The 26259-nt window shown below is 46.2% G+C and overlaps 1 protein-coding gene across 4 annotated transcripts in view; it reads right to left on the bottom strand.

Moving 5' to 3' along the window:
- LOC108934526 (tetraspanin-18-like) overlaps positions 1–24383 on the bottom strand; it is a 37953-nt gene extending 13570 nt beyond the window's left edge. The window contains exons 1-4 of one of the 4 annotated variants that reach the window (XM_029256042.1): positions 24065–24383; positions 17075–17165; positions 15822–15885; positions 3565–3661 (exon numbers count right to left, since the gene is read on the bottom strand). In XM_029256042.1, the coding sequence (XP_029111875.1) occupies positions 3565–3567 (3 nt within the window). In that variant the 5' untranslated portion in view covers positions 3568–3661; positions 15822–15885; positions 17075–17165; positions 24065–24383. Of the gene's footprint in view, positions 1–449; positions 553–3564; positions 3662–15821; positions 15981–17074; positions 17166–24064 lie in introns of those variants that run through there. The other 3 variants (XM_018752424.2, XM_029256043.1, XM_018752426.2) reach the window with 3 other exon arrangements.
- Positions 24384–26259: the final 1876 nt, after the last annotated feature.

Genomic DNA, 26259 nt, shown 5'->3' with positions numbered 1-26259 from the left:
GGCAGAAATGATGGCTGCAGGCGGCACTTAATGCTGAGAATGAGGCCTAGTAGAAAAATCATGTGAAGCCGCTCACTACAAAAGAGCAGCTGGAAGCAAAGCAAGCACACGGATATAAGGAGATATTAAAGTTCGTGTATCGTGAGCCAAAGAATCCTCTGTAGCCTCACCATTAAATTGTGCTCTTTGTGGGGGTTTATCCCCTCGCAAAGCATGCGTGAAATGGAGCCTCGGGTACATCCGGGGGAAAAAGATATCGGCTGAAGCCCGGCTCAAGCACATTCCTCCGCGTTCGGGCCCAGGTGGTTGATGGGTAAAGAAGTTTGGGAGAAGATGCCTAATTGGAACTCGCTCTGGCAAGCAAACACACTCATTACCGCCGTGGCCCCGGATCAATGCGCACCTCAGGGTGTTGATTAGGCACTGATTGATTGCCTGCTCCAACTCACCCCTGCAATCTTTGTAGGTCTAAAAGTTGCAAAGAAACTGCTCAACCGGCGCACACACACATGCACTGTATTCTCTTTGGATTTCTTTGGGTGGCGACTGGTAGAGCGACGGGAATGACAAGGTGCGTGTTCTGAAAAAAGAACAAGCATCAAGTAAATCTTCTGATCACTGTCAAAGTGATTCCAAGACCCTCAGGACATCATTGTCAAAATATAATGCAATGCATATAATTATTATTTTGTTAATTTAGCTGAAGCTTTTCTCCAAAGCAGCACTGTACACTTTCGGTTTGTACATAAAGGTTCTTACTGCGATTTACCAATTTATACAGCAAGGTTCAGTTTAGCTGTGTCAATTCAGGGTAAGTACCTCGATCACGGGTACAGCAGCAGCAGAAGGTGAGATTTGGCCTTTTTCACTGCAAGATGACATCCAAGATCGCGTCTACGCTACCTACAGACCTTGATAAAAAAAAAAAAAGTAGTTTAAATATGTATATAATAAGATATAATTAATGACTAACAAAGCATTCTAAAAAGGTTTGACACCAGGGTAGAGAGGGGCTCACTGTTGAGATAACTGAGGAATAGTGCAATCTCACACTGGCTTGAGAATACAGGCAGAATTTGCAGCCCAGAACAACAGTGATCTACAAATGACTTGAGAATGAGATGTCGTATTGGAAGTGAACGCACTGTGTACTTCCGGAATATTCTCTCAAGAACCTTCTGCTGCTGCTTAACATGCATAGAGCTTCCGTCTCATCAGCTGCCTTGACAAAAGAGAGAGTGGGAGAGAATGGCCATGGTGTTTTTGTCGGTATTGCCAGATACCACTGCCTGTCAAGTTTGGGCCACGTCAGTGTGCTTACATACTGCTGCATGATAATTATAATAAGTTAGAATCACTTATTCTTTTGTTATGCAGGAGTTTCTCTCAACAACGTGCTGTTATGTTGATGAAGTCCCTGGCAATATCCTTCGGGATCAAGAAAGTATCTATCCATTCATCGGTCTTCTACAACAACATGAAAAGCACTGAATTTGAAAATTTTGCATTTTCATTCAGAATGGGGAAAAAATCTGACCCAGCAAAAAACATCTGATATAACTGAAAATTTATCACCACTTTTTTTTTTCCTAATAGAGCTGTTCTAAATATATGATGGCACTTAAACTGAACGTGTGTTTGATTGTCACGCCCCCTGACCGCCTGCCCAATTGACCACACCTGCAGCTACTCGGAAGGTAAGGGATAAAGAGGCAGCTCAGATGCTCCTGAACGTGGAACCCCGTCTGAGCAAACCGCAGCGCTCCACGTTCAGCTCATGACCCTTCCCTAGCCCTTGTGCGTCTCCTGTTTGGCTCCCTGACCTTCTGCTTCTGTCCTCCTGGTTTCTTCCTCTGCCCATCCCTCGGAACGACGTTCGCAAATCGACTGACCCTTGCTTGTCCCTTCGAATAAAGAAGCACCTGCGATTGAGTCTGTCGGCTGGATTCCTGTGTTCGCAATGACATTGATATGTATGAATTTGGGGAATTGTGCTGCTTACATTTTTTCAGACGCCTTGATAATTGCCACCTAGATTCACACACATGCACATTGTCTGAACCGCTTGTCCCATTCGGGGTCATGGGGAGCCGGAGCCTAACCCGGCAACACGGTATAAGGCTGGAGGGGGGAGGGGACACACCCAGGACGGGATGCCAGCCCGTCGTCACAAGGCACCCCAAGCGGGACTCGAACCCCAGACCCACCGGACAGCAGGACCTGGTCCAACCCACTGCGCGACCACGCCCCCCTCACCTAGATTTACATTTACAATTATTTATTTAGCAGATGTTTTGTCCAACGTGATTTCCAATGAATTCTATGTAGTGTTATGAGCCCACACACCTTATTCACCACGGTGACTTACACTGCTAGATACACTACTTACGCTGGGTCACTCATCCGTACATCAGTGGAACACACACTCTGTCACACCCACTAGGGATGAACCTGAACAGCATGTCTTTGAACTGTGGAAGGAAACCAGAGCATCTAGAGGAAACCCACACAGACACGGGGAGAACATGAAAACTCTACAGGGACTGAGTGGGGATCGAACCCACGCCCTCTCGTACCACTTTAAACGATACAGAAAAAAGGAAATAATCATATTTAAAATATGTACTTAGAAACCAGCGTTACTGGCACAGCACCACATACCACATATGGTCTTTATGTCAACCTCTGGACGCTCAAACGGAGCTTCAGTTACTGAGCAGTTCCTGCAGCATCCAGCTGCTGTGTCCACAGTCCCATCCAAACAGCTGAAACGTTGTTTTTTTATCCCCCTCAGGAAAAGGCACTAGAAACCGGCCTCCTTTTTCGAGGTGAATTATCTGGTTTGGCTGCCAGCGGAGGTGTGTTTTTCTAGGTAATCTAGCGTTCTGTTTCAGCAGGTCTCCGGCTGCCCTTTGACCTTTTTGAGCTCGACTGTAGCCGTCTGCTGACTGGGAATTTCAGTCAATACAGATCTAGGTGCTGAAGGTCCCTGAAATGGACTAACTGGTGGCATATCCATACAGGCTATAAAACCCTAAATCATGGAAACATGACAAAGGCACCGAGGCTCACCTCTCAGTAGCATGTGACAGTAACCATCAGATGTGAAAATTATCTTTCTGATGATGTAATGCACTGTTTGTATTGTTCTCAGAGATGTGCTCTCCTAAACAAATACATGTAAATGAAAATTAATAAATCATCATGTGGTTGGGAAGGGAGAAAAAAAAAAAAAAAAAAAGAAATCAAGGTAGCTTTACACCTACAGCTTTAGCATTGGGCCTGCAGGTTGCATAGTGGTCAGAGCTGCTGATTTCAGAGGCTGAAGGTTCAAATCCCACCTACTGCTGCAGAACTCTTGAAGGAAGGTACTTCCCCTAAAAATTTTCCAGCTCCCTAAATGCTTAAATCATAAGAAGTCGAACACTGCGAGTTACTTTGGAGGAAAGCATCAGCTAATGTGGAATTCACACTTTTGTCATATGTTAGGTCTTACTTTAAAACTTCTCTGCTATAATGTGGTAAAAACTGAAAAGTTGCGGTAAATAAGAAAAACCACAATACCATATGTGCCGGCAAAATGCTTCTCTTCCAGAGGCAAAACCGAAGACCCTCTTCTCAGCCTCCACCTCTCCAGCCTTCACATCGGCGGAGGGATGAACTGAAAGAAGACAGAGACAAAGGTTAGTTCTGGATTACGGCCAACGAGACGGAGGCATAATCTGTATCGGAGCGGTGCCACACGCCGCGATCGAACCCTGCCGAAACGGACCGTACGGATTCAAACAGCAGCCAGAGTAAATCCCTTTTACGTGTTCCTCTTGGCTTATTCACCGCACAGCGAGAACGTGAAATGACATGGAAACGTCATATCTGGCCAGCTTTGATTTCAGCCAAACGACAGATACGGCTCAGGCAGGTAAAATATTTATGGCTGCCACTAGATATTATCCTGTGTTTTCATCTGGGATGGTCATTTGCTTAATATTATAATTTCCAGCACAAACCTTTATCATCATCTGCTTTTCAAAACCAGTATTTAAGGGCAACTGATTCCTATTATCCTTCTGCTCCAGATGTCCTGCAATGGAGAGTGAATGTTCTTTCATTCATTTTCACCGACCACTTGTCTGGGTCAGGGCTGCGGCAGTCCTGAGCCTCTCACAGAAGCGCCGAGCACTAGGGTACACCCTGGACAGGACAGAGGTCCGTCACAGGTTTGCCCCACACCATACTGGCAATTTAGTGCGACCAATTCGCTTGAACATCTTTGGACTGTGGGAGGAAACCAGAGCACCCAGCGAAAACCCACACAAGGAGACCGTGCAAACTCCACACAGACTGGACTCGAACCTATGCCCTAACAACGCTACGAGGCAGCAACACTACCTCCTGTGCCACCGGGCTGCCCTTGAATGTTCTCATTATGCTATATTCGGTTTTCTGCATATAATAATTTAGTAAAACATCCCTGCGGCGATTTATGCAAATCTGTCAAAGTCTGGTCACAAGTTCTATCATTTGACCACCACACTTTAGCTAACTATATGTTTTTTTTTTTTGCTGGACATTAATAAACTTTTTAGGACACTGCTATCATTCTGTGTTTTTCTAAATATTGTGGATAAACCACATATCAGTCTATATTATATCGGGATGGTGATCAAAAATGTGATTATTATATCATTTGACTGCCAGAACCCACAATGTCAGGTTTGTACAGAATACTGAGCAATGTACTATTATTTTCCATTTATATAGGTGGTTATTTTTTATTCTGTCAATTCAGTTTAAATACCTTGATTAAGGATACCGCAGCAGGAGATAGGATTCAAACTTGGGTCCTACAAATGGAAGGCATTGGCTCTAACCACAACACCACCTCTTGTCCCGCATGAAGGTCGGGAGGAGAATTCGTGACATTTTGACGACAGTTCAGGTCCCTGTGGATAAAACTGAATATGTGCAAAAGCTCAAAATGTTATCTTAGTTCCATCTTTTCTGAAAATGTCACTCTAAGCATCATTTCTACATCAGACAATGGAACTGTAATAATGGTGTCTGGGAATCAGGAATCTGGTGCGCAATACAAAAAAAAGCCATCCCACTTCTAGGCTAATTTAGTGTCATTCCTTACGACTAATTTACATATTATTTTTATCACGCTTCTTTGCAGACAGCATCATCTCAGTTACTGGAATTTGGTCTTCTCTTTCAGAAACGTTCAACCTCAAGCTGTCGATTTTGGAATTGGAGGTTACAGGTTCAGATCCCACCTCCAGCTCCCGAACCCTAGAGCAATGTCCTGACCCTAAGCTGCTCAAGTAAAAGCTGCCGAGCTTTACGTGTGGGTAAAGAACTTTTAGGAGACCGAGCGTTGGTGGCGGCTCTGGAGGAAAGCATGAGCTAAACGAATCAATGGAAATGTGTCTGACCCGGCAGTCCACACGAAACTGATCACAACACAAAAACGCACAGCTGGGCACAGCTGTGCTCTTTCCTCATGACCCCGAGCCTGACCCACAAAAGGCAGCCTCCACTCATCGTGGGGGGGGAGCGCAAGTGCAACGGACACAGCTGCGGATGTGTGGAGTGATACATCCTCCTCTCTTCACTCCTCTTCCAAAAGACCATGAGCTGAGCCCCAGGGGTGCCTGGGATCTTGGGATGAAGGAGAACCAGGTATCCAGCGAGCGACTGACCGCCGTGAACTCGGTTCTCGAGAGCTGGATCCTTTCTTCATTCTCGAGGTTGCTTAGCAACCACCGTAAACAAAAGCCCGGGGTGCCAGGGAGGCGGTTCATGAATTTGGAACAATAACCCAGGAAAACGAGACACGTAAGCCTTCCCGTAACTGTGGCGACCCACTTTCATCAATATCTGCGTACTCCACACCTGCAAACAAAACCAGACCCCCCCCCCTCCCTCCCTCCCTCCCTCCCTCCTCTTTCCGAATTCACCAAACTTACAGCCTGCCAGTTTCTCTTCCATAAATCCAACCCTGAACATTATGGAACGATGACACATAAATGAGTTACACCGCGACGCTCTGTTACTGCAGGATGTTGAAGAGCATGCCTCCGGTTCTAGGTTCGAATGCAGACACCAGCAGGTCCCCTTATCCCAGCGCTGAGTGGCGTTTGCGCCCCTATCCGGGATCCGCAGCACGGTTCGGTCGCCGGCCGACTGCGAGAGCTGCTGAGCCGATCATCAAAGAGCCGCGATAAGAGGGAGATGAAAAGGCGAGAGCCAAAGATGAGTTTTTAATCTCAGTCTCTCCATCGCTCCACGTGCGGGGAACAAAAGCAGAGAACCCTCATCTCATGGTGACCTTGAGGAGCGAGACAACCGTGGAGAGCAGCACCAGTGTGCAGGGTCTGGGGTCGTCAGGCCATTACAGGCAACCCCCTCTGGAAGATGACATTTCATTATTTGAATTAGAAATTATTTAAATAAGTCATGTGCAGTGGCCTCAAATCAAAATGAAAACAATCATTTTTTACTCTACAAGTGGGTATAGGGTCCTGGCGCAACAGGTGGTGACAATCCCTGCATTCTTGAAGTAGGAAACCTTCACCAGGAGAGCACACAGACACTCCCACATTCAGCCTTGAGATATTAAAGAGTATTTATTTCATTCACACACACACACACACACACACACACACACACACACACACACACACACACACACTGTCCAAAACCGCTGGTCCCAAGCGGGGTCACGGCAAACCGGAGCCTCTCCCAGCAACACAGAGCGCAAGGGACACACCCCGGACGTGACGCCAGTCCGTCGCAAGGCACCCCGAGCGGGACTCGAACCCCAGACCCACCGGAGAGCAGGACCCGGCCAAATCCGCCGCCCCGCCGCACTCCCCTCCCATTTATTTCATTAGTTTCACAATTTCTTTACTGATTCTGCACAAGAGGAACTGCCACCTTTTCGTGATTTCATCTGCATCCCGAAACTCTTGAGAACCCTCAGTACCACAGAGAAAAAACCATGTCACTTACCTGACTCTTCCCCCCACAAAGGAACTTACAATTATTTATCCTGGGTACCACAGCGGGAAGTGGGAATCCACCCTGTGACCTTTGGCTCCAAAACGAGCGGCTCTAAGCACTATCCTACAGCCATCCTCATCGGAGGGTATCTAGTCAAAACTTAAAGAAGGTAAATCATTTTACACCAATGTTGGAAGTCACTGTTCTCCCCTTGTATTATATTAACTAAAGAAATTAATTTAATTAATAAAACTCATCATTTTGTCCAAGACAGACCAGCTCAGCTTGAAACAGTCACATTGCAGGCTGTCGACTTGTGCGGCGAACCTGTAATTGTGCGCATTTCCGACTTTTCGACACCGCTGGTGTGTGAAATACCTGTAGCAGTTTCAATAAACATCTCCATTCACACACACACACACACACACACACACACACTTTCAGAACCGCTTGTCCCATATGGGGTCACGGGGAACCGGAGCCAACCCGGTAACACAGGGCATAAGGACGGAGGGGGAGGGGACACACCCAGGACGGGACGCCAGTCCATCGCAAGGCACCCCAAGCGGGACTCGAACCCCAGACCCACCAGAGAGCAGGACTGTGGTCCAACCCACTGCGCCACCGCACCCCCCATCTCCATTCAATGAAAGGATAATTAATCCAACGGTAAAAATATAACAAAAAGGTAATTACGTCGCTGATGCCACTGTTGGTGCGCCACTTCAAACGGTTTATCCGCGTGACGCGATATGCTTCTGCAGCCTGTTTCCCGTAGAGAACGAATCAGTCATTAGTGGAACTGGTCGTCATGTGTCAGGACACCCTTCCTGGCCTTCCCCGTATCTCTTCCCCACCCTACTGTCTTCGATGTCCCCGAGGACCATAGAACCCCCCCCACTGCACTCTCCCACCCCTCAGGAGTAGGAAGGCAGGCCTTTGAAGAGGATGCGGTTAAAGACGATCAAGACCTGATGAGACCGGCAAGAGCTAGGAGCACCTGGGAGTCAATTAAGAGCTAATTCAAAAGGGACTGGAGCCAAACTGCCGGGGGGGTTTTCTGCCTGGTGTCTCTCGTGCAAGCAGGGTGTCCCCCCCAAAGAGGCACGAGGGGGCAGGCAAAGGGAGGCCCCGATCACACCTGCCGCCACCTCACCCTCCGTTACTAACGTGATCACTCCATGCATAATGTCCCATCCGCAGTCCATCTGTCCCTCAGAACTGCTGAATCTCAAGATCCATATCTCTCTGGATCTACTCCATAAACGTGCACTACGTTATCTGTTTAAAGTATTTTAAAAAAATGCACTACACCAATGGTACGTGAAGCTGTTCGTGTGATATATGTGGTCAGATGTCAGATGGTCGTATTGGATTAATGGAATCCAATTGCGTCACTACATCTGTATCTCTCAATCTGCTGGTGAAATGGACTTTGCGTTCGCCGAGCTTTACGTCGCTTCGGGGAAGAATGTTAAATGGATGAACGTCAGTGTAAAAGTCAGTGATACTTGCTGGGGGTAAAACGACTGCGTTGGATTCGAAGAGCTTGACGTGTCACGCGGGATTTGTCACGCAAACGCAGAGATATGGGCAGCTTGGCTAAGAGCCAGCATCGCCGCGAAAAGAAAGTGGCTCTCGTCTGCTCGGTCGCTCCGACATGACGGACAGAGCCCCGTAGCCGATCTTCCAACAGCCCCCCAGGAGTAGAAACGCCAGGATGATAACAAGGCAGCCAAAGGTAGCTAGTGGTAATCCCGTTAATACCACGGTGCCTGATTTATCTGTCTCCAGCGGAATGACACCAAATAAAATGTGCTTTGTTCCATTTTTATGAATCTGCTCAAAAGAGACAAACTGAAAAGAAAAAAGACCTACGTGTTTTTTTTTTTTTTCCCTTTGTAAATGATGAGTCCTGGGGTCTTTTTACGTCAATTCTCATGCACATGCATAAAGGAAATAATTACTTTTAATGCATTTTGCATGACATTTTCATACCGCAACGCAAAACTTCTTTAGAGCAATGATTTGTTTAAACTGCTTTTGATGATCAAAGTACACATTCATTCATATTTACTATGTTATCACAGTAAAATCCATCCACCGAGGAAGAGCAGAGCCAATATACACCATTATTAATTCTGTCAAACACATTCATTTATTCATTCAGCTGAAACTTTCTCCAAAATGCCTTATAGTATTAAGCTGACAATTACTTACTGATTCATAGGGCTGAGTAATTTTTACTGCGGCAATTAGGGGTCAGTAACTGGTTCAAGGGTGCTAAAGCAGAAGGTGGGATTGGAACCTACAACCTTTGAGTCCACATGAAGCATCTGTAACCACCAGCAAAGCAAACAGAAATGGAGGAACCACGTTCCCAGCATTCAGATGGGTGATTTAACACCATGGACTGAAGGCCCTAGCATGTAGGAACTCCTAGAGAGCATCATTTACATTTATTCACTTAGCAGACACTTTTCCCCAAAGCGACTTCCAATGAACTCCATGTAGTGTCATCAGCCCATACACCTTATTCACCGCGGTGACTTACACTGCTAGATACACTACTTACAAGGGGTCACTCATCCATACATCAGCGGAACACACTCTGTGTCACTCACACACTATGGGGGAACGTGAATAGCATGATTTTGGACTGCGGGAGGAAACCAGAGCACCCAGAGGAAACCCACACAGTCACGGGGAGAACATGCAAACTCCACAGAGACCGAGCAGGGATCGAACCCACGCCCTCTCGCACCACCCAGTCTGCGATTTGTCACAGATTTACCACTGTATGGGGTCACACTACAGCACTTCCTTCCCATGTTTCCCACGAACACACAGCCTCAGCTCTACACCCACCACAATACCATGTGACATCGCTCACACAGAACTGCACTTGGCTACAAGGCAGGTTAAATACTTCGGAACTGCTAAAAGCCCCGGGGCACAAATCTATTTGAATCTGAAAACATGTCCTTTTTTTTTTTTTAAATTTCTCCTTGATTTTTGCTCAATATTTGCTATACCGTTTTTTTCTTTACGTCACGTGCCCAGCAACAACGACTTTCCCGCCCGCCGAGACCGACCGCGCGTGCGCTCCTCTTCTCCTCAACCCAGAAGGAACTCTTTCCGCGCAACGGACCGCTGACGGGAGACCGAGCGGCGCCCCGCGCTGAGGAACCGCGCGGCACCCGGGAGGGCAACGAGAGACGAGGCTGCGTTTTCGCAGCCAGCCCGCAGCCGCTGATCGATGACTCTGCTGAGAAAGGGCCGAGGTGACCATTCGGGCTCCCATTTGCAAGCTCAGCGAGACGCAAGCTCAAACACTCAAACGCACACACCCAAGTTGTTACATGACATCATGCAACTTTTGGTACAACTTTGACCAAAGGCACGGTTTTGACTTCTTGGTTTGGCTCGCCGCCGAGTATCCGGCGTTAGGGTTAGACACAGGCTGACACTTAGAGTTAAGGCTCCTCTCCCATTCCCTTTTCAGTCCGACTTAGCTGAGCAAAGCGCGTAAAACCCAGGAGTGTCTTTCTCCTGATCTCATAAACATCTCCGAGTGTTCCGAGCTGCGGAAAAATCCCGGAGGGGCCCGGCTCTTCGCAGCACTCTGCGTCGCGACCATAATCAAAACCAGAGCAGGAATTCTGCACCGCCTCCCATTCCCTCTGAGCACCTTCGCTTACAGTTTATTTCCAAACATCGCCCCTCCGTCGGCGCTTAATGCACCTTTTCAACGCCAGCAGCCTGACCCGACAACCACCGCCGTTCTCGAACGATAATTACACACACCATTATGGCATTACTGAAAAAAGCCACAAAATGCTTCATTGGGCCTTTTAGAAACACTTAGCTTTGAGTCATTAAGCAGGAGAGCGGTTATTAGAGAGCAGTACACAGCTGGTAGCGTAGTGGTTAGAGCTGCTGCTGTCTTGAGACCCAAAGGTTGTAGGTTTGAACCCCGCCTTCAGCTCTACCTAAAGGTGCTTACCATAAATTGCTCCGGTAAAGTTACCCAGATGGGTAAATGATTGTAAGTATCTTAAGGTTGCAGAGTCCCTTTGGAGAAAAGTGTCAGCTAGATTAATAAATCTAAACACAGTAGAAGAAAAGAGAACAAAGTGAAAGTTGCATGTTATAACCCAAGGTGAACTTTGGCGTTGTCCGAAGTCACCTTATTGTAGGCAACCTTGGAGCTCTCGAGCCGATCGGACAGACACTCGTAGGCAGGATCTATTCCGGACCCTAAAGGGTTTGGGTTGACGTGCCATTCGGAGACGTTTTCTTTTCGGGAGAACATACCGGCACAGCGTGAGGCCACGGGAAAAGAGCCTTTAATGTTTTAAATAAAGCCCTTTGTCGAGAAAACAACATGATCGAGATACAACGTGTGGTCTTTAAAAGCAAGACTGTAGGAACGCAAATCGTTAGGCGTCCGCCACTGAAAGGGGAAGAAAGTTAACCGTAAAATAAAATTAATAATTGCAAAGGAAAATTAGAACCTCAAAGTGTGTTTCAATCAAAGCCCGTCCTTCCACAGAAAATACACCACCCGTTCACAAGCGTGCCCACAATTAGGACCCAACAGGTAGCCAGACCCCGTCACGCGATTTCTATGCTGACATTAAATCAAAATCCCGGAGGGATCAAAGCGTTATGAAATTATTTGGCGGCCGTATTTGACAGAGGAACTTGTTAAATAGATTCCTTGTGTTCTCGCTCAGGCATAAGAGGCAGACATTTTAAAAAAAAAAAAAAAAAAAAAAAAGTGAATCATATCCATTTCCAAAAATATTCTCTGTTACCAAGATAAGTATTAAGCAGCACATAGAGCACATAAGGCTCAATACGGTTACTAATTAATCACGGTGGAATGATGAAATAGAGCGTAATCTGCCAGACTCATGGCTTTAATGGAGTTAAGCACCACTCCTTACGGGGTGCAACGGGTGATAATTGTATTGTACGCCACCCCGCTGTACATCACCCCTCAGAGGAAGACAGGACCACAGCGAGAACGCGTCACATTCCATCGCTAATTCCAGCCGAGCGCCCAATACCACACACCGTCTCCTGATCTGATGAGGTTTTCATCTCAGATTTAGGAGAGATCCTTCCTGGCAGGGCGCAAAAGCAGGATAATCTCCTTTTTTATGCAGAAGCAGCTCACATGTCCACTAATCTTGTCTAAAACACATGTGTCACCCCGACCCCCCCCATCCCACCCCACCCCCAGCTATGTTTTCCCCATGCATCACTTCCAAATTGGGAGGTAAACAAACCTTCTCCAGATGGTAAGGTGCAGCCATCCCTTTTCCCAATAAATGCTCCAGCATGTGCTGCCAGTGGAAATTAATTACTGCTAAATTAAGATTTAACTAGGGTACTGCATTCATGTCGTGTCACGCACAGTTAAACCGATTCGGGGGCAGAGCACCGGTCCCTTTAACGCTACAATTGTGAATTTAAATCCTTAATTTGACAAGCGACGAGATGTGGGGTCGAAGCCATGAGCTGAGCGCCGAGCGCAGCTGCACAACGGTGTGTCTCAGATGAGAAAGGAGACAAAGGGGCGACGCAAAGAAACCCACTAAAGTGCGTTCTGCGAGTCGGATGCCTCTGTCTAAGGCAAGTGACAAAGTTAGTTGTGAATGCAAAGCTTAATTATCTACCCCTTTACAAAACTGGGTAATTTCGTACTTTTTTTCTACACCAATTCAAGGTATCGTACCACGGTGAAGGGTGTTACAACACGAGCTGTAGACGCAAACCCAGGGCCTTCAATTGGAAGGAAAGAGCTTTAACCACTATGCAACTACTGCTCCTTGCTAATTATTCTCATTTTTCCCTATTCAGGTGGTTACTTGATATCATTTATTTTTGCACAGGGGTATAAGAGTAGCGTCTGTCCTGTCCCTCACTGCTACGTCATTTCATTAGGCATTTGTCTTCATTTTTTAAAAGAAGAACTGCTTCTAATAACGAAGGCAAACAAAAGCTCCGATGGGCAAACACGCAGAACAACATTACGTCATTCGATCCATCCGCACCTGGTACGAAGCCAGTGCGGCTGTTTTTTTTTTTTTTTTCCCCTCAACTCCAATATTTTATTATGAAGCATATAGAATGATTTGAGCAGTAATGGCATTTTTGGCTGCCACTTGATTCAGGTCCTGTGACATCATGGGTTTCACAGTAGCATCCAGACACTGAGTGGGACTGACTCGACGGGCGTTTGTAAAGGTAGGGGATGGGGGTGGGGGGGTCCGCGGGCCACGGTGGCCATCTGCTTTCCATTGCATTTGAATCAGTGTTCCTTCCAGGCACCCAGGCCTCACATGTGTTCAGCCTTCATGCAGCTTACATCGATCTTCCAATTATGTTTTTGTTCCCCTCATAATGTCCTGCTTGCCAAAGGTCTGCTCTGTATAGCAGTACACTATCCTGTGTCGTGTGCATTTGTTTAAGATTATTTCCCTATTACTCACTTAACCTCTACTGAACAGGCAAAGCAACACACCCGAGTGCGTAGCTGGTATTGCTTGCTGTCGGTACCTTTGGGTGTTGCTTCGTTCTCCGGGCAGGCGCTTGCGATTTGGTCGAACCCGTGTCTTTGCTAGCGGTGTGACGGGTATCAAATTCCCGATCGAAGCCACCGGTGTCAGCCTGAGAATTAAAACCTGTCACTGCGCTTATCTTACTCAACTTGTCACACTACAGTATGATTACCAGCTGTACCTGTGACCCGACCCTCAGCTACCCATAATGCCTCTCTCGTTCACCGGCCAACCCTCTGACCGATGAATCCAGCTGCTTTGCGTGCACCGCAGACCGTGGAGCAGGCAGAGGGACGGTCCACGCGGAGACCTTGGGGTCACCGTCGTTCCATCCCGGGATGGTAGCGCTCTGCTCTACAGGAGCTCAGACGGATGCGTCCCAGGGAGCCTTGCAGGATGGGACGTGAGCCAAGGTTCTGTACTCCGTACTGACCCACAAAACCCTTCTCGAAGCTGCTCGCTCTCAGACCGGGGTCTGGCTGCAATTTTGAATGCGTTACCTACGGGGATCGGAAGGCGCCCTTTTGGAATCTAGATGTTTGTGCAAGTAGCTCTGAAGCACTACAGGACTGGGGAATGAACTCGTGGAAACACCAGATAGAACTGTACACACAGGACCTCCCTGTACCCGAAAAGCTATGACCAATCTTGTGTACCCCTCACATTTAATGGTGCTTTTCTCCAACGCAACTTACAATGTTAAGCTACTCACCGTAATTTACCCATTTACACAGCGGTGCAACTTCTACTGGAGCAATTTAGGGTAAGTACCTTGCTCAGCGATACTGCAGCATGGGGTCTGATCCAAACCTATAGCCTCCAACTCCAAAGGCAGCCGCTCGAACCACTAGACTACCTGCGACTACACACACTGCGATTACTCCAGTACTCGGAGACGCTGGAATGGAGCCTCCAAGGACATCTTTTCGCCTTTGGCCCTGCAGTTTTCACTCTCGAAACAGAAAGACAGGCAAAAGCTGTTGTGTGTCTTGTGAACACCTTCACGCACGACCGCACGAAACACTTGGGGTGTAAACGTTGCTCGGCTTCAGCAAATCAAGCGAGGACCCGTGACGTTCGAACCGCGGCAACCGCGAAGCACCGAATTGATTCTGGATGGAGGGAAAGGCGTCGCGGTGCCCACGGGCGGAGGGAGGGTTTCACCGATCTCTCCCTTGACACCTATTCTATGCTACGCCTGGCAGGCGGAAAGGAAGATTTTCTTCTAGGTTGCCAATGAGATCTGGAAGATCACACAATCCTGGTGGAGCAGATGGAGGACCGGTGGAGACGCCTATGAGTAGATTGCTTGTGGACACCATTAGAAGATAGAGACCTGCACTGCATAAAGCTGAGCCCGCCCAGTAGGTATTTGGGTAATTGCCACGATAGTAATTGAAAATTACAAGGCAATCCAACAGAGTCTTATTGTTTTCCATGCGGGTGCTGCGAGACGTCAGACCTATAAATATTTATGACCTCGTTTGCATAATATTTAAATATGTGGGCGTATATATCTCATCTGCACGCTGTAAGTAAGCGCAACGCTCTGACCCATTTACATCTCGCAACGTTTACCATAAACTCGTTTTAGAAACAATCTAAACCGTGCCGGTTGACGACGTGCTCCTCTGCCAGCGTTTGCCATGCCCTTTACTGGAAGAACATCTCGGTTTCCAAAACAAACGCAAAATAAACACGCTGCGATCTAATTATCGAGGCTAACTGAATCTGGTGTCTCCATATTCAAGTTCCCATATAGAAGAAATTGGGTTCCAAAACATTTTTGATGCCTTGAAATATTTTGTATTCCCTAAGGATAAAAAATATGACAGTCCGAAGTCAGAGTTGGACTGCAGTAAATTCAGGAGGCTTATGTTCAGACCTAGAAAATATCATTCCTTGCACCGCTGTTATTTACCCTAGTCAATGAATGATTTTGCTGGAAGATTATGGACTCTAGATGTATGGATGATGTATGGATGAGTGACCCAGCGTAAGTAGCGTAACTAGCAGTGTAAGTCACTGCGGTGAATAAGGTGTGTGGGCTCATAACACCGTATATGTTGCCTTGAAATAGAGACATTAAATTATTGCCAAGATGGTGGTTCTTCCCAAAAATCTAACTTTTATGGTGATAAAGATGAATGGCAATAATAGGGAAATATCATTTGTAGCTGAATGTTTAAACAATTATTTGTTATTGTTCTTATTTTTACTTTCTACAAAACATTTTCTACTTACCACTGCTTTCTTACCGACACTGGAGAGGAAATGCAAACACATTCTTCCAGCCTTCTTTCCAAACCTGTGACACATTTCAATAGCACAGTGGTCACCTTCTAAACGTGATGATGGAGAAAACGTCTAAGAGCTGACAGAAAGTGACGGTGATAAAATCTGTGTGCCCCCATCTTACCTGTGGGTAACTCACTTAGGGTCAGCATAACCCTAACCCTAACTCCGAGGAAGCTTCACGTTTCCATCCAAAGGTTGCAGGTTTGAGTCCCAACTGAAGCCCTTGTCCTGTAAGCCTACTCTTAGGCTTCACCTAAACCATAAACAGAACACTGAGCCTAACCCTGACACTAAAACTCTCACTCATACACACACACACACACACACACACACACACACACACGCTGTCTGAAACCGCTTGTCCCGAGCAGGGTTGCGGCAAACCGGAGCCTAAGCCGACAACACAGGGAGCAAAGGCTGGAGGGGAGGGGACACACCCAGGACGGGACGCCAGTCCATCGCAAGGTTCCCCAAGCAGGACTTGAACCCCAGACCCACCAGAAAGCAGGACCCGGCCAAACCCGCTGCACCACCATGCCCCTCAACAGATTACTCTGCTGAGTAAACAGGTAACTCCCCGAACCCTAGACAAGTAATACAATTATGAAAGTACACTGAGCAGCTGAGTAATGACAACAACAGTTTGAGCATATGTGGAATAATACCAGGTTATGAATGAATAAAGGGACAACAGGGGCACAAACTTGGCACAGTATCTGTGTGGATGCCAGGGAACTCAATTACGTGGTGTGAAAACACGTGCGCCGTTCCACGTTTCCCCTCTGCACCTCCTCCGGGGGGATTGGGGGGGGGGTGCGGCGCGCAGCTTTCCGAGGTGGAAAGAGACGATTTCATCATTTGCTGCTACAAGAGCACTTCAGAGGCGCAGTTCTCCGGCGTTCACGCGCGCGCTCTGCACGCCACGGGAGGGAGAGAACGCCGTCGCCGCCTTTTTCCGATCCAGGCTTTACGAGTTTGCGGGGGCGGCGTGCTCCTCTCAGATGACGACGGGGGGAAATGCCGAGTGCGATATTTTCAGTTTACTTAGAGCAAAAGCCTATCGTACACTGTAGGGTGCAATTATTTCAAAAGAGAGCGGGTAACAGATAGCGGGTGCCGTCTCGAGCTCTTAATGCAGCTTATGCTTTTGCGCCGATCGCAGGCGAGGTATCAGGGAGCGTTATGAACACACGATTTACCGTGAGCACTCCGCACTCCTTGAAGTGTTGCCATCGGCGTTACACTGGAAATGGGGCCTTTCTCTGCTAGAGCCGTACAGGTCACCGAGGACTGAGGAGAAAAGCAAGAAAATGGAAAGTCAATGTCATGGTGAGAAGGACAGGGACAGTGATGGGAGGAGGAGGGAGAGAGAGAGAGAGAACCCTTGACTGTTCGGGGTTCGATTTCGGCGTGCGTAGCCTTGTGTAGTTTCACTGAGAGATGTACAGAGGGGTAAACACCAGTTGAGTTACATCAGTTGACATGATGCACTTTCCACCACACCAATGCTGAACCGTACGGTTGTGAGAAGCCAAAGGAATAATTCTTTCAAGGTGGAATTATTGAATTTTTTTCTTACATTTTATTTTGACGTTTTAGTTCCATTGTATTTCTGTGTCTTCGCAGATGTCTGAATCTCAGTTTTTTTTCCTCCTTTTTCTTTAGCTTTCCTAATTTTTGTCTGGTTTTTAAGCTTTCTCCCCTCATACATTGGGCCTAAAATATTAGTCTTCCTGCAGTATCATAGCCTAACCCTAACCCTAACCCAAACACTCATCCTCCAGAAAGGCCAACCACAACTCTTTTGGGCACCAAACTGACAGGTTGTCTTTCACCACAGAGAAGAGAGCAACCTCAGGTAACCCCTCTGTGCACCATCGCATCCCTTTTAACCACCAGGCACAGGACGTCCAATGCTCTCAGCACCTTCCGAGAACCTTTCGCCACCATGACAAAGGCTGGGATGGACAGCAAAACAGATCGTTTGAGAACGACTTCCCTCCGGTTTACAAGTGGATCTCCCCAACATTTGCTGCCACAGCAACATCCAGCTACTTCGGTGGAGGCTTTAGGGAAGAAATGACCAGACAAAGTGAAACACGAGCACTTGGATCCACTGATGACAGTCTGTTTCCTACTGATACTAAAATCAAGTTAGCCTGCCTGACCTCGAACCTTCCACCCAAAGTGCACTGTTGACCCTGAGCTCCCTGGAAACAAAAGCCCTCGACTCAACCGGCGAAGACGGACATAAGACTCAAAGTGATAAACAATTGTGAATGAAAGCTACCAGAGGATATCTGGAAGGTTAATTATCCCTCTTTGTTTCTGTGTGTGTTATTGTTCACTGAAGTGAGCAGCAACCCATTTGATGACTCGGTAGTTACAGACAACAGCAAGGAAACAACTAGCCGTTACATGTAACTTTGCTGCTTATTTTCACTGTTTGTCACAAACCGCGTTACTCTTTTGGTTTTACTGCATTGTTTTGATAACCTTTCATTTATTTCAACTAGTTGTTTCTGTATTTTATTCTATTTATTCTGCATAACGCAGTACTGTATATTCTGGATTTGTATGATGCGTCACATCCTGGAAGTTGCAGACACCGAATGTCACCGCACCTCTGTAGCGCTAATAAAAGTGGATTGAAACAAGGGGGATGCTCACTGGTACGAGACAGTGTTCTATCTTCAGAGACAAATGAGAAGACCCTTTAAAGAACCCTAGAACGGGAAGCTACTGATGAGATGAAATAATTTGGCGACTTTTCGCTTGTATTTTAACACTAGGAGCACATGTTCCACCAGTCATTTTATTATTATTTACTCATTAAGTTAAGGCCTTTCGCCAATACAGCTTTGAGTGTCAGCTTTGTACACTAAGGTACTTACTCTACTGACACGTTCACTCATTATTTACACACTGATCCATCTATACAGCTGGGTACTTTTTACTAGAGCAATTCAGAGGAAATACCTTGATCAAGGGTACTACTGCACAACTCAGGATGCAATTCTGGGTCTTTTGATTGCAAGGTGGGAGCTTTAACCGCAATGCCACCTGCTGTCTTAAGCATATGTATTTGTTGAGGTGTTCGGTTGCTTGCCGAGCTCAGCGAACAACCGAACACCTCAACCATCAACCCAAGCTACCAAGACCACCAATATTCTCTATGATCTTCATACGTATTTGTACACATAACTAGGAATTAATAATGGGTAAATAATGCACTCAACGTCTCGAAATAGTGATCCTGCAACGAGCCACATAGAAACACAGCACTGATGTCCCGTGTCTCTGTGGAAGACCCACAAACATGAAGCAGGTTTCCGTTAAACCGCACATGGGGACGAAAGGCAGATGCTGAATGCGTGTTACACGGACAGACGAACCCACGTTCAGAACCGGCGGATTATGGCTTTCGAAAGAGCCGCCAGCTATTTTTCCAAGGCTGACTGTGTGAGATGCTAACAATAGCTTGTGTTTTTTTTTTAAAGTTTAATGAATTAATTTTGTGGAAAAATAAAATTACTACAAGGCACATTTTGCAGTTCAAAATTTGTTTACAACCAGTTAGTTTAAAAAAATAAAAAAAAAAAAAAGCTCTGCATTTCACCCAGAGATTTTATTCAGCACTGTGCCACTCAGCTTTCCCAATAATTACTCTTCTTATTCGCCTATAAATACCTGTGAAAGGCTTGCTGTTGACATTAACATGTTGTTATTTTTTGGAGGGAAAGGTTATATTGCTCTAATCTTGCGAAACAATAAATTATCAGGTAACCGTTAAAAGGTGTTCGTGGTCTGGATTCGGCTGAACACATCTGCCATGTTTCCGCTTTGTCCTTCGTTATTTTCATTCCACCACGTTTCAGTCCATCATCGCTTCCTGTGCATGCCTTAAATGTTCAGAGAGCACCATGTGATTGTAAGGGGACACTTCCTCTGCATGACTTTGTACCTTGGATTTTTCACGTCTGGTTTCATCTCTTCAACTCTTATAGGACCCGCAACTTCACAGAGATACTATTTTACACATTTCTACATAATCTTTGACAACTCCGCACATGTGCAGCAATATCACTTTGCACAAATAAAATACAGAAGGCTATTTTTCTAAAGAATTTTTAAATTATTTTAATTTACAGATTTTTTTTTTTTTATGTATAGATTTAGCATTGTTCGTAAAATCTGCAACACTTACATTTATCTGACGCTTTTCTCCAACACGACTTACAGTGTTGAGGTTACAATTACTTATCCATTTATACAGCTGGTTAATTTTACTGGAGCAATTTAGGGTTAGTACCTTGCACAAGGGTACTACAGCTGGAGGTGAGGCTCAAACCTGTAACATTTGGGTCCAAAGGCAGTCGCTCCAACCACTATGCTACCAGCTATCACTTTGCATAAGCAATTTTTTTTTTTTTAAATCAAAATTATAGCTTCAATATATAAAAATAATTTGTTCAGAGAAATAAGAAGCCTGTGTCCAATTTGTGTGTTATCGTCTGAGGGCAGTGATAGCAACTGAGAGTCCGGGGTGAGCCATAGCTTCTACAGTCAGTACGGTACAAAAAAAAAAAAAAACTGGACATTGCTGTCGCCCTTAGAAAAATCTGTGCCACTGCACTGCTAGTAATGACCTGGCCCAGTTTCCCGCTGCTAAACCTAACTAAATGTCACTAAATACTGATACAGGACTGGCAGGGTGGCTCATACTCTGAGCTATTTTAGGGTCCCCAGCATAGAAGAGTGGACCAAAAAAGTGGTGACAGCCCTACCATTTAGTGCCACGTCACTGAACGCTGACACAGTCGGTTCGATACGGCGTCGCTGCCCAGCCAGTTTTATTCTCTGTGTTATTAGCTGTGCCATTAGCTCTAATATTAGCTGCAGATCGGCCCGGATTGCACCGGAGCAAAATCAGTGGTAAGCAGATGAGGGAACATCTGGAGCGCACACGCCTGCAAACCCAGTGGGGGTATGGGGGAGAACTGGTGGGTTGGGACCGGTGGGCTGGGACCAGGGCTGCGGTGGGATATAAGCCAGCCATCAGCTACGGCTCGACCGCACGTTTGTTAAAGCAATCATGGTCATGGTGCTGCAATGATACAAACACACATAAACGCTAAGTAGAAGGACAAAGATAGTGGGTTGTTTACGTCTGCGACCCACCGTGATCCGCGGGCCGGGAAAACGCGAAAACGCGAAAGGGGACTTCACGTGCCCATCGTTGGACTGGCACCGTTATGCTGGAAGGAGCTGCCTCCTTTGGTCAGAACCCATCCAACCCTAGAGACACGCAGCCAACACTCGACACAAACGGTCCAACCACCTGTCATCGGATCGGGGGTACGCGTCCATTACGGACAGACCCAAACTCCATTGGTTGGGGCCTGCCCAGCTTGCCAGTCTGGGCACTTTCCCTGGTTTGGAAACGGAGCAAAGAGCCAGTATTTGCCCCTCAGCCATCTCCACGCTTGCCAACTGAGCAGGAGTGTATGATTTCTCGGCACTTGGAGAGAGGGGGGATGCCGTTGCGACCAAAGGCCACTCCACACTGCCTTCTGGTATCCCACAGCAGAAGCACATGACTGCGGGTTCAGCTCTCGGGAGAGACCGATTACTCGGACAAATATGGCATTTTCTGTTATTTAAACTCCACTGCTCCCCCCACAGACAAAATAGATTCATTGTACCAACAAGAACAAGAATATTCCACACCGTAAACACTCCCACTGCTATGAAAGAAAACAGTTGTGTGGCTTTAGGGTTTCGTCCTTTTGTTTCTGTCTCTCCTTATTACACTCCTTCACCATCAGAATTTTTTTTTTTTTTAAAAGCAAAAGGTCACATTTAAATTTAAAATAACCGCCACAGCGTTCTGGTGCATCCCTTGACTTCGCACTAAAGCAACAGCTTTCAGGAATTTGGTTTAAACCAGAAAAAACTGCCGATTTGAAACTGAGCAGAACCAACTGGCAACAACAATCCGTAAAAGACCGTCTATCCAAACTGCGTTGACATGCAAACTGCTCTTTAAATTAACATATGATATGTCCCTCAAGTCTTTTTTTGTGTTAAATTTAGTCAATAAGGTTCAAAGTTTCCTCAAGCCAAAAGACAATGACAGTATCAGTATAACCAAAAAAAAAAAAAAAATCATGCACAGCCAAATTTTTAAAGACAAATTTTAGGTTCATTTTTACATGTAGTCTATATTATATCGCCATGTATCACGTAACTCAGCTGCACACAAACGGAGAGAACAGCTCATGACATCTGTATTCGGCTACGCTCTCCAGGGTATCCTACCTCACATAAATAATGAGATCGGATCCCTCAGAGCCAACGTCATCATTCTAAAGCGGCTGTTCAATTAAGTCCCATCTTCCCGGGGGCCTCCGGAAAGTGCGGCAAACTTTCAGAAACTTGCAGGTTTGAAAACGAAACCTCTCGTTACAAGCCGAAACGCATCGAGCTGAACCCTTCCGGAGACCATTCATAAGTATGATCCAGGACGAAAATTAAAACGTAGCTCCTCTGTTTACTTGGACTTTCAGCCGCGTCAGTCAAGACTGCATTGCGGCGAAAGAGCCAAAGACCCCACGCCTTGAGCGAAGATTATCAGCAGAGATGATGGGGTGCAGAAGGTAGTGATGAAACAAACAGGATGCATCTCCACACACTCCGTTTGTGGTGTTATCTGAAATGAAGTCGGTCATGCGGGAGCAACTTTTATCTCTCCCCGCACTTGGGTAAGAAGAGAGGTGTGACGTCCCCGTTCACGGATGCAACGCGGAAGCGGTAGAGACGGTCGTCTGTTGATCTCTGACGGGACTGGACTTCCTCCGAGGCTACACGACCGATGCCTCGAGCAAGGGAGACGCTCTGTAATACTGTCTTCGAAGGCAAGGCTCTTTGTTGCCCGGGGTCACTAGAGCCGATCTAAATTTAATTAATAAAATTACATTATCTGTGACCCAGTGGAATTCAATTAGCACACATATGTGTGGATATGCCGTGCCTCTGTGAACGCAGATGCTCTTGCTCACTAATCAGAGGCCAAGCGGGGGCAGCTGGTAGCGCAGCGGTTACAGCAGCTGCCTTGAACCCAAAGGTCGTAGGTTAGGATCCCAACTATAGTACCCTCTAACACGGTATTCACCTAAAATACTCCAGTTAAATTATCCAGCTCTCTAAATGTGCAACTGCTGGTGGTGTAATGGTTAGCACTGCTGCCTTTAGACCCAACGGTTGCAGGTTTGAGTCTCACCTCCAGCTGTAGGACCCTTGAGCAAGGTACTTACCCTAAATTGCTCCAATAAAAATCACCCAGCTGTATGAATGGGTAAATAACTTTAAATTGCTTTGGGGAAAAGTGTAAGCGGTCAGTACCCAAAACCACACCATCTTTCCCGGACAGACACCAGGGGGTGCGGTAGTTAAGGAAATAAAGGACGCTGCTTTTTAACCTGAAGGCTGTTGGTTCACACCCCACTCCCCACTCTTGCTGTAGTACCCTCGAGCAAGATATTTACGCTGAATTACTGCATTAACAATACCGTGCTGTGTAAACTGAATGAAAAAAAAAAGCCAGCTAAGCAACAAGTATTTTAACAAGATTTAAATCGTAACTGCTGAAAATATGTACTCGTCCTAAAATAGAACGCGTGCAATTATTATAAGAATGTATTGATAAAAAGCAGCAAAAAATGATTTTAATGTAAATAAGGACAATTCGGAATTGAACAAACTCCGATTTTGATCTTCTGAGACAATGAATGTTGTGGAAGGGATGAGGACTTTAAACTCCTGAATTAAGTGTAATAACCACCAACGTGTGTAAATTGACACGACAAACTGTCAGATGCAAAGTAGCAAAAAAAGATCATTAGAGAAACTGGGAGAAAAACCCTATTATATAAACATGATGAGCGCGAGACACGGTCACACGTAACACTTAGCGGTCCATTTTCCACGATTCACACTGACTCGACTGACCAAGTAAAACGGTCCATTTTCAGAACAACCGGCGAAACTCATGCAAATAACCAGGGGGATGTGACCATACTGAGGGTGGGAGTCGCCATCAAACTTCAGTCGGCACTTCTTCCCAACCTAAGGAACAGGAATTAAGCCTTAAACTTAAAAGGTTTCAAGAGAAGCGTCTCGCGACTTACCACAACTTGCGCTTTTTTTTTCCCGCCGGCGGCGCGCGCCGGACTCCGCGAGAGCGCAGCGACACGCGCTTCAGAGCGGGCGAAAGAAGCAGGGACACGGGAGGAGCTGGTGGTGGTGGGCAGCCCCGCGGGAACGCGCCCCAGCGTCGCTCATAGATCCCACACGAGAAGCGCGGGTGGGCGGCCGGGGAGCCGCCGTCTTGCTGCCGCGTGCTTCCGGGGATGGGAGCGCAATGAGAGCGCACTAGGAGCGCAGTAGGAGCGCACTTCACTCTTCTTTGCGCGCGTCCGCGACGAGCCCGAGCGCCGAGCCCCGCAGGGCGGGATCACCGAGCGCGTCCACGCCTACTTTTAACCCCTTGCTTCTGTCTCGCCGAAAAACAGCCGTTGCCGGCTTGAAAGTCTTGATGAGAGATAAAGTGCTAACGTGGTTCACTGGTTTGCTGCCTCACAATGTGGACTGGTTGACTTGACTCACTGGTTCATGGCTACATCGGCCGACTGACTAACTGGTTAACCGATTGTGTGTGTGTGTGTGTGGCTGATAGGCCGCTTCACTGCCACTGGTTCTTCGGAGGACTGATGGACCGGTTGATGGAAAGACTAGTGGACCGGGGGACTACTTCATTGCCTGTGGACTGGTTGACTTGAGGACTACTGAAGGACTAGTGGACTTGAGGGCTACTTCACTGCCTGGACAACTGGTGGACTGGTTGATGGAAAGACTAGTGGACTGAGGGACTACTTCATTGCCTGTGGACTGGTGGAGTGGTTGACTGGAGGACTACTGAAGGACTAGTGAACTGAAGGACTACTTCACTGCCTGGATGACTAGTAGACTGGAGAACCTGAGGACTCCTGAAGGACGAGTGGACTTGAGGACTACTTCATTGCTTGGATGACTAGTGGACTGATGGACTGGTTAACTTGTCAACTGACCGGTTGACCAGCTGATTGAGTGTTAACTACTTGTTTTATTGGTGGACGGATTGACTGATGCTTTATTGCTTGAGTGATTGACTAGTTTATTGACTGTGACATTGATGGATGACAAAAACACTCAGTCTCTTTCATAACATATCCATGCCAGAATTTCCAGAGGGCAAATAAAATAAAATAAAAAAGAAGGTCCATCAGGAATCATTTGTTATACATGGACGTAGGTAGTGACTCGGTCTCTGGCTTATCTTCGAGACACATAAACGATGTTTGTGGTGTGGAAGTATACAAAAATACATTGGAAAACGCACATTGTAAAAGCGACTGACAGATAGAGCATGAAAATTTTCTTTTCACACAACCATCTTGAAGGTTTATTGCTGTAGTGGCTGAAGAACAAATCTGCGAAAAGTGAGTCTCAGTGAGATATATGACATGCAGACCTATAAATAAATGTTCATTATTGCTGCTGGAATAAATGCAGATTATTTTGAGTTATACATACATATAATATTTTAAAATATCCTTACATTTACTCTATGATAAACACTGGTATATTGTAATGTATCTGATATATTTTTGCCAAGATGTATTATTCACCTTTTCTTAAATGGACTTTAATGTTATCTCAAAACATTAGGCAATTGTTTTTTGTTTCTTTTTTATTTTTTTTAATTTAATGTTTATTTTCTTGTAAATTCTTGTCCCCGAGTTTTGCAAAGACTAACATTTCTCTTTCACTTTATTTTTTCAGCACCAGAAACTTTTCGAGAACTGATTTAATCACAACCTTGGCTGCTGACAACATTAACACATGAAAGGATTGCAAGTGAAGTCACTCTTTATCTGCGCTATCACCGCTATTGACCAAAAGGCAGCAAAGTGTGTAACACCTAAATTGACAGCCAATTTAAAAGCAAAAACCTACCACAGAACCCAGCGGCACTTAAAACTGGCTGAATATTTAACTTGAGAAACTCCGGTGAAGTACCTTGCAGAGGGGTACCACAGTAGGAGACTGTACACCTTTAACAACCTCACTGCCCCTCATCCTTTGAGAGACCCTTCATTATCCAGGATGGACTATAAATTAGTTGTATAACTGTATTTCAAAGTGTCTTGAAACTATACGTCATGAAATATAAATGAAAAATGAAAAGAGAAGTAAGTTCAATAAAAAAAAAATATAAAAAGGAGGCAAAGATTAAACATGAATCCAGTCAAATAAAAATGAAAAACTGATTAAAAGCAGCGGC

Source organism: Scleropages formosus, chromosome 11 (genome assembly GCF_900964775.1).
Source record: "Scleropages formosus chromosome 11, fSclFor1.1, whole genome shotgun sequence".
In the NCBI taxonomy this organism is placed as follows: domain Eukaryota; kingdom Metazoa; phylum Chordata; class Actinopteri; order Osteoglossiformes; family Osteoglossidae; genus Scleropages; species Scleropages formosus.
Note: the sequence above shows the minus strand (reverse complement) of the source record. Positions and strands in the feature narration are given on the sequence as shown.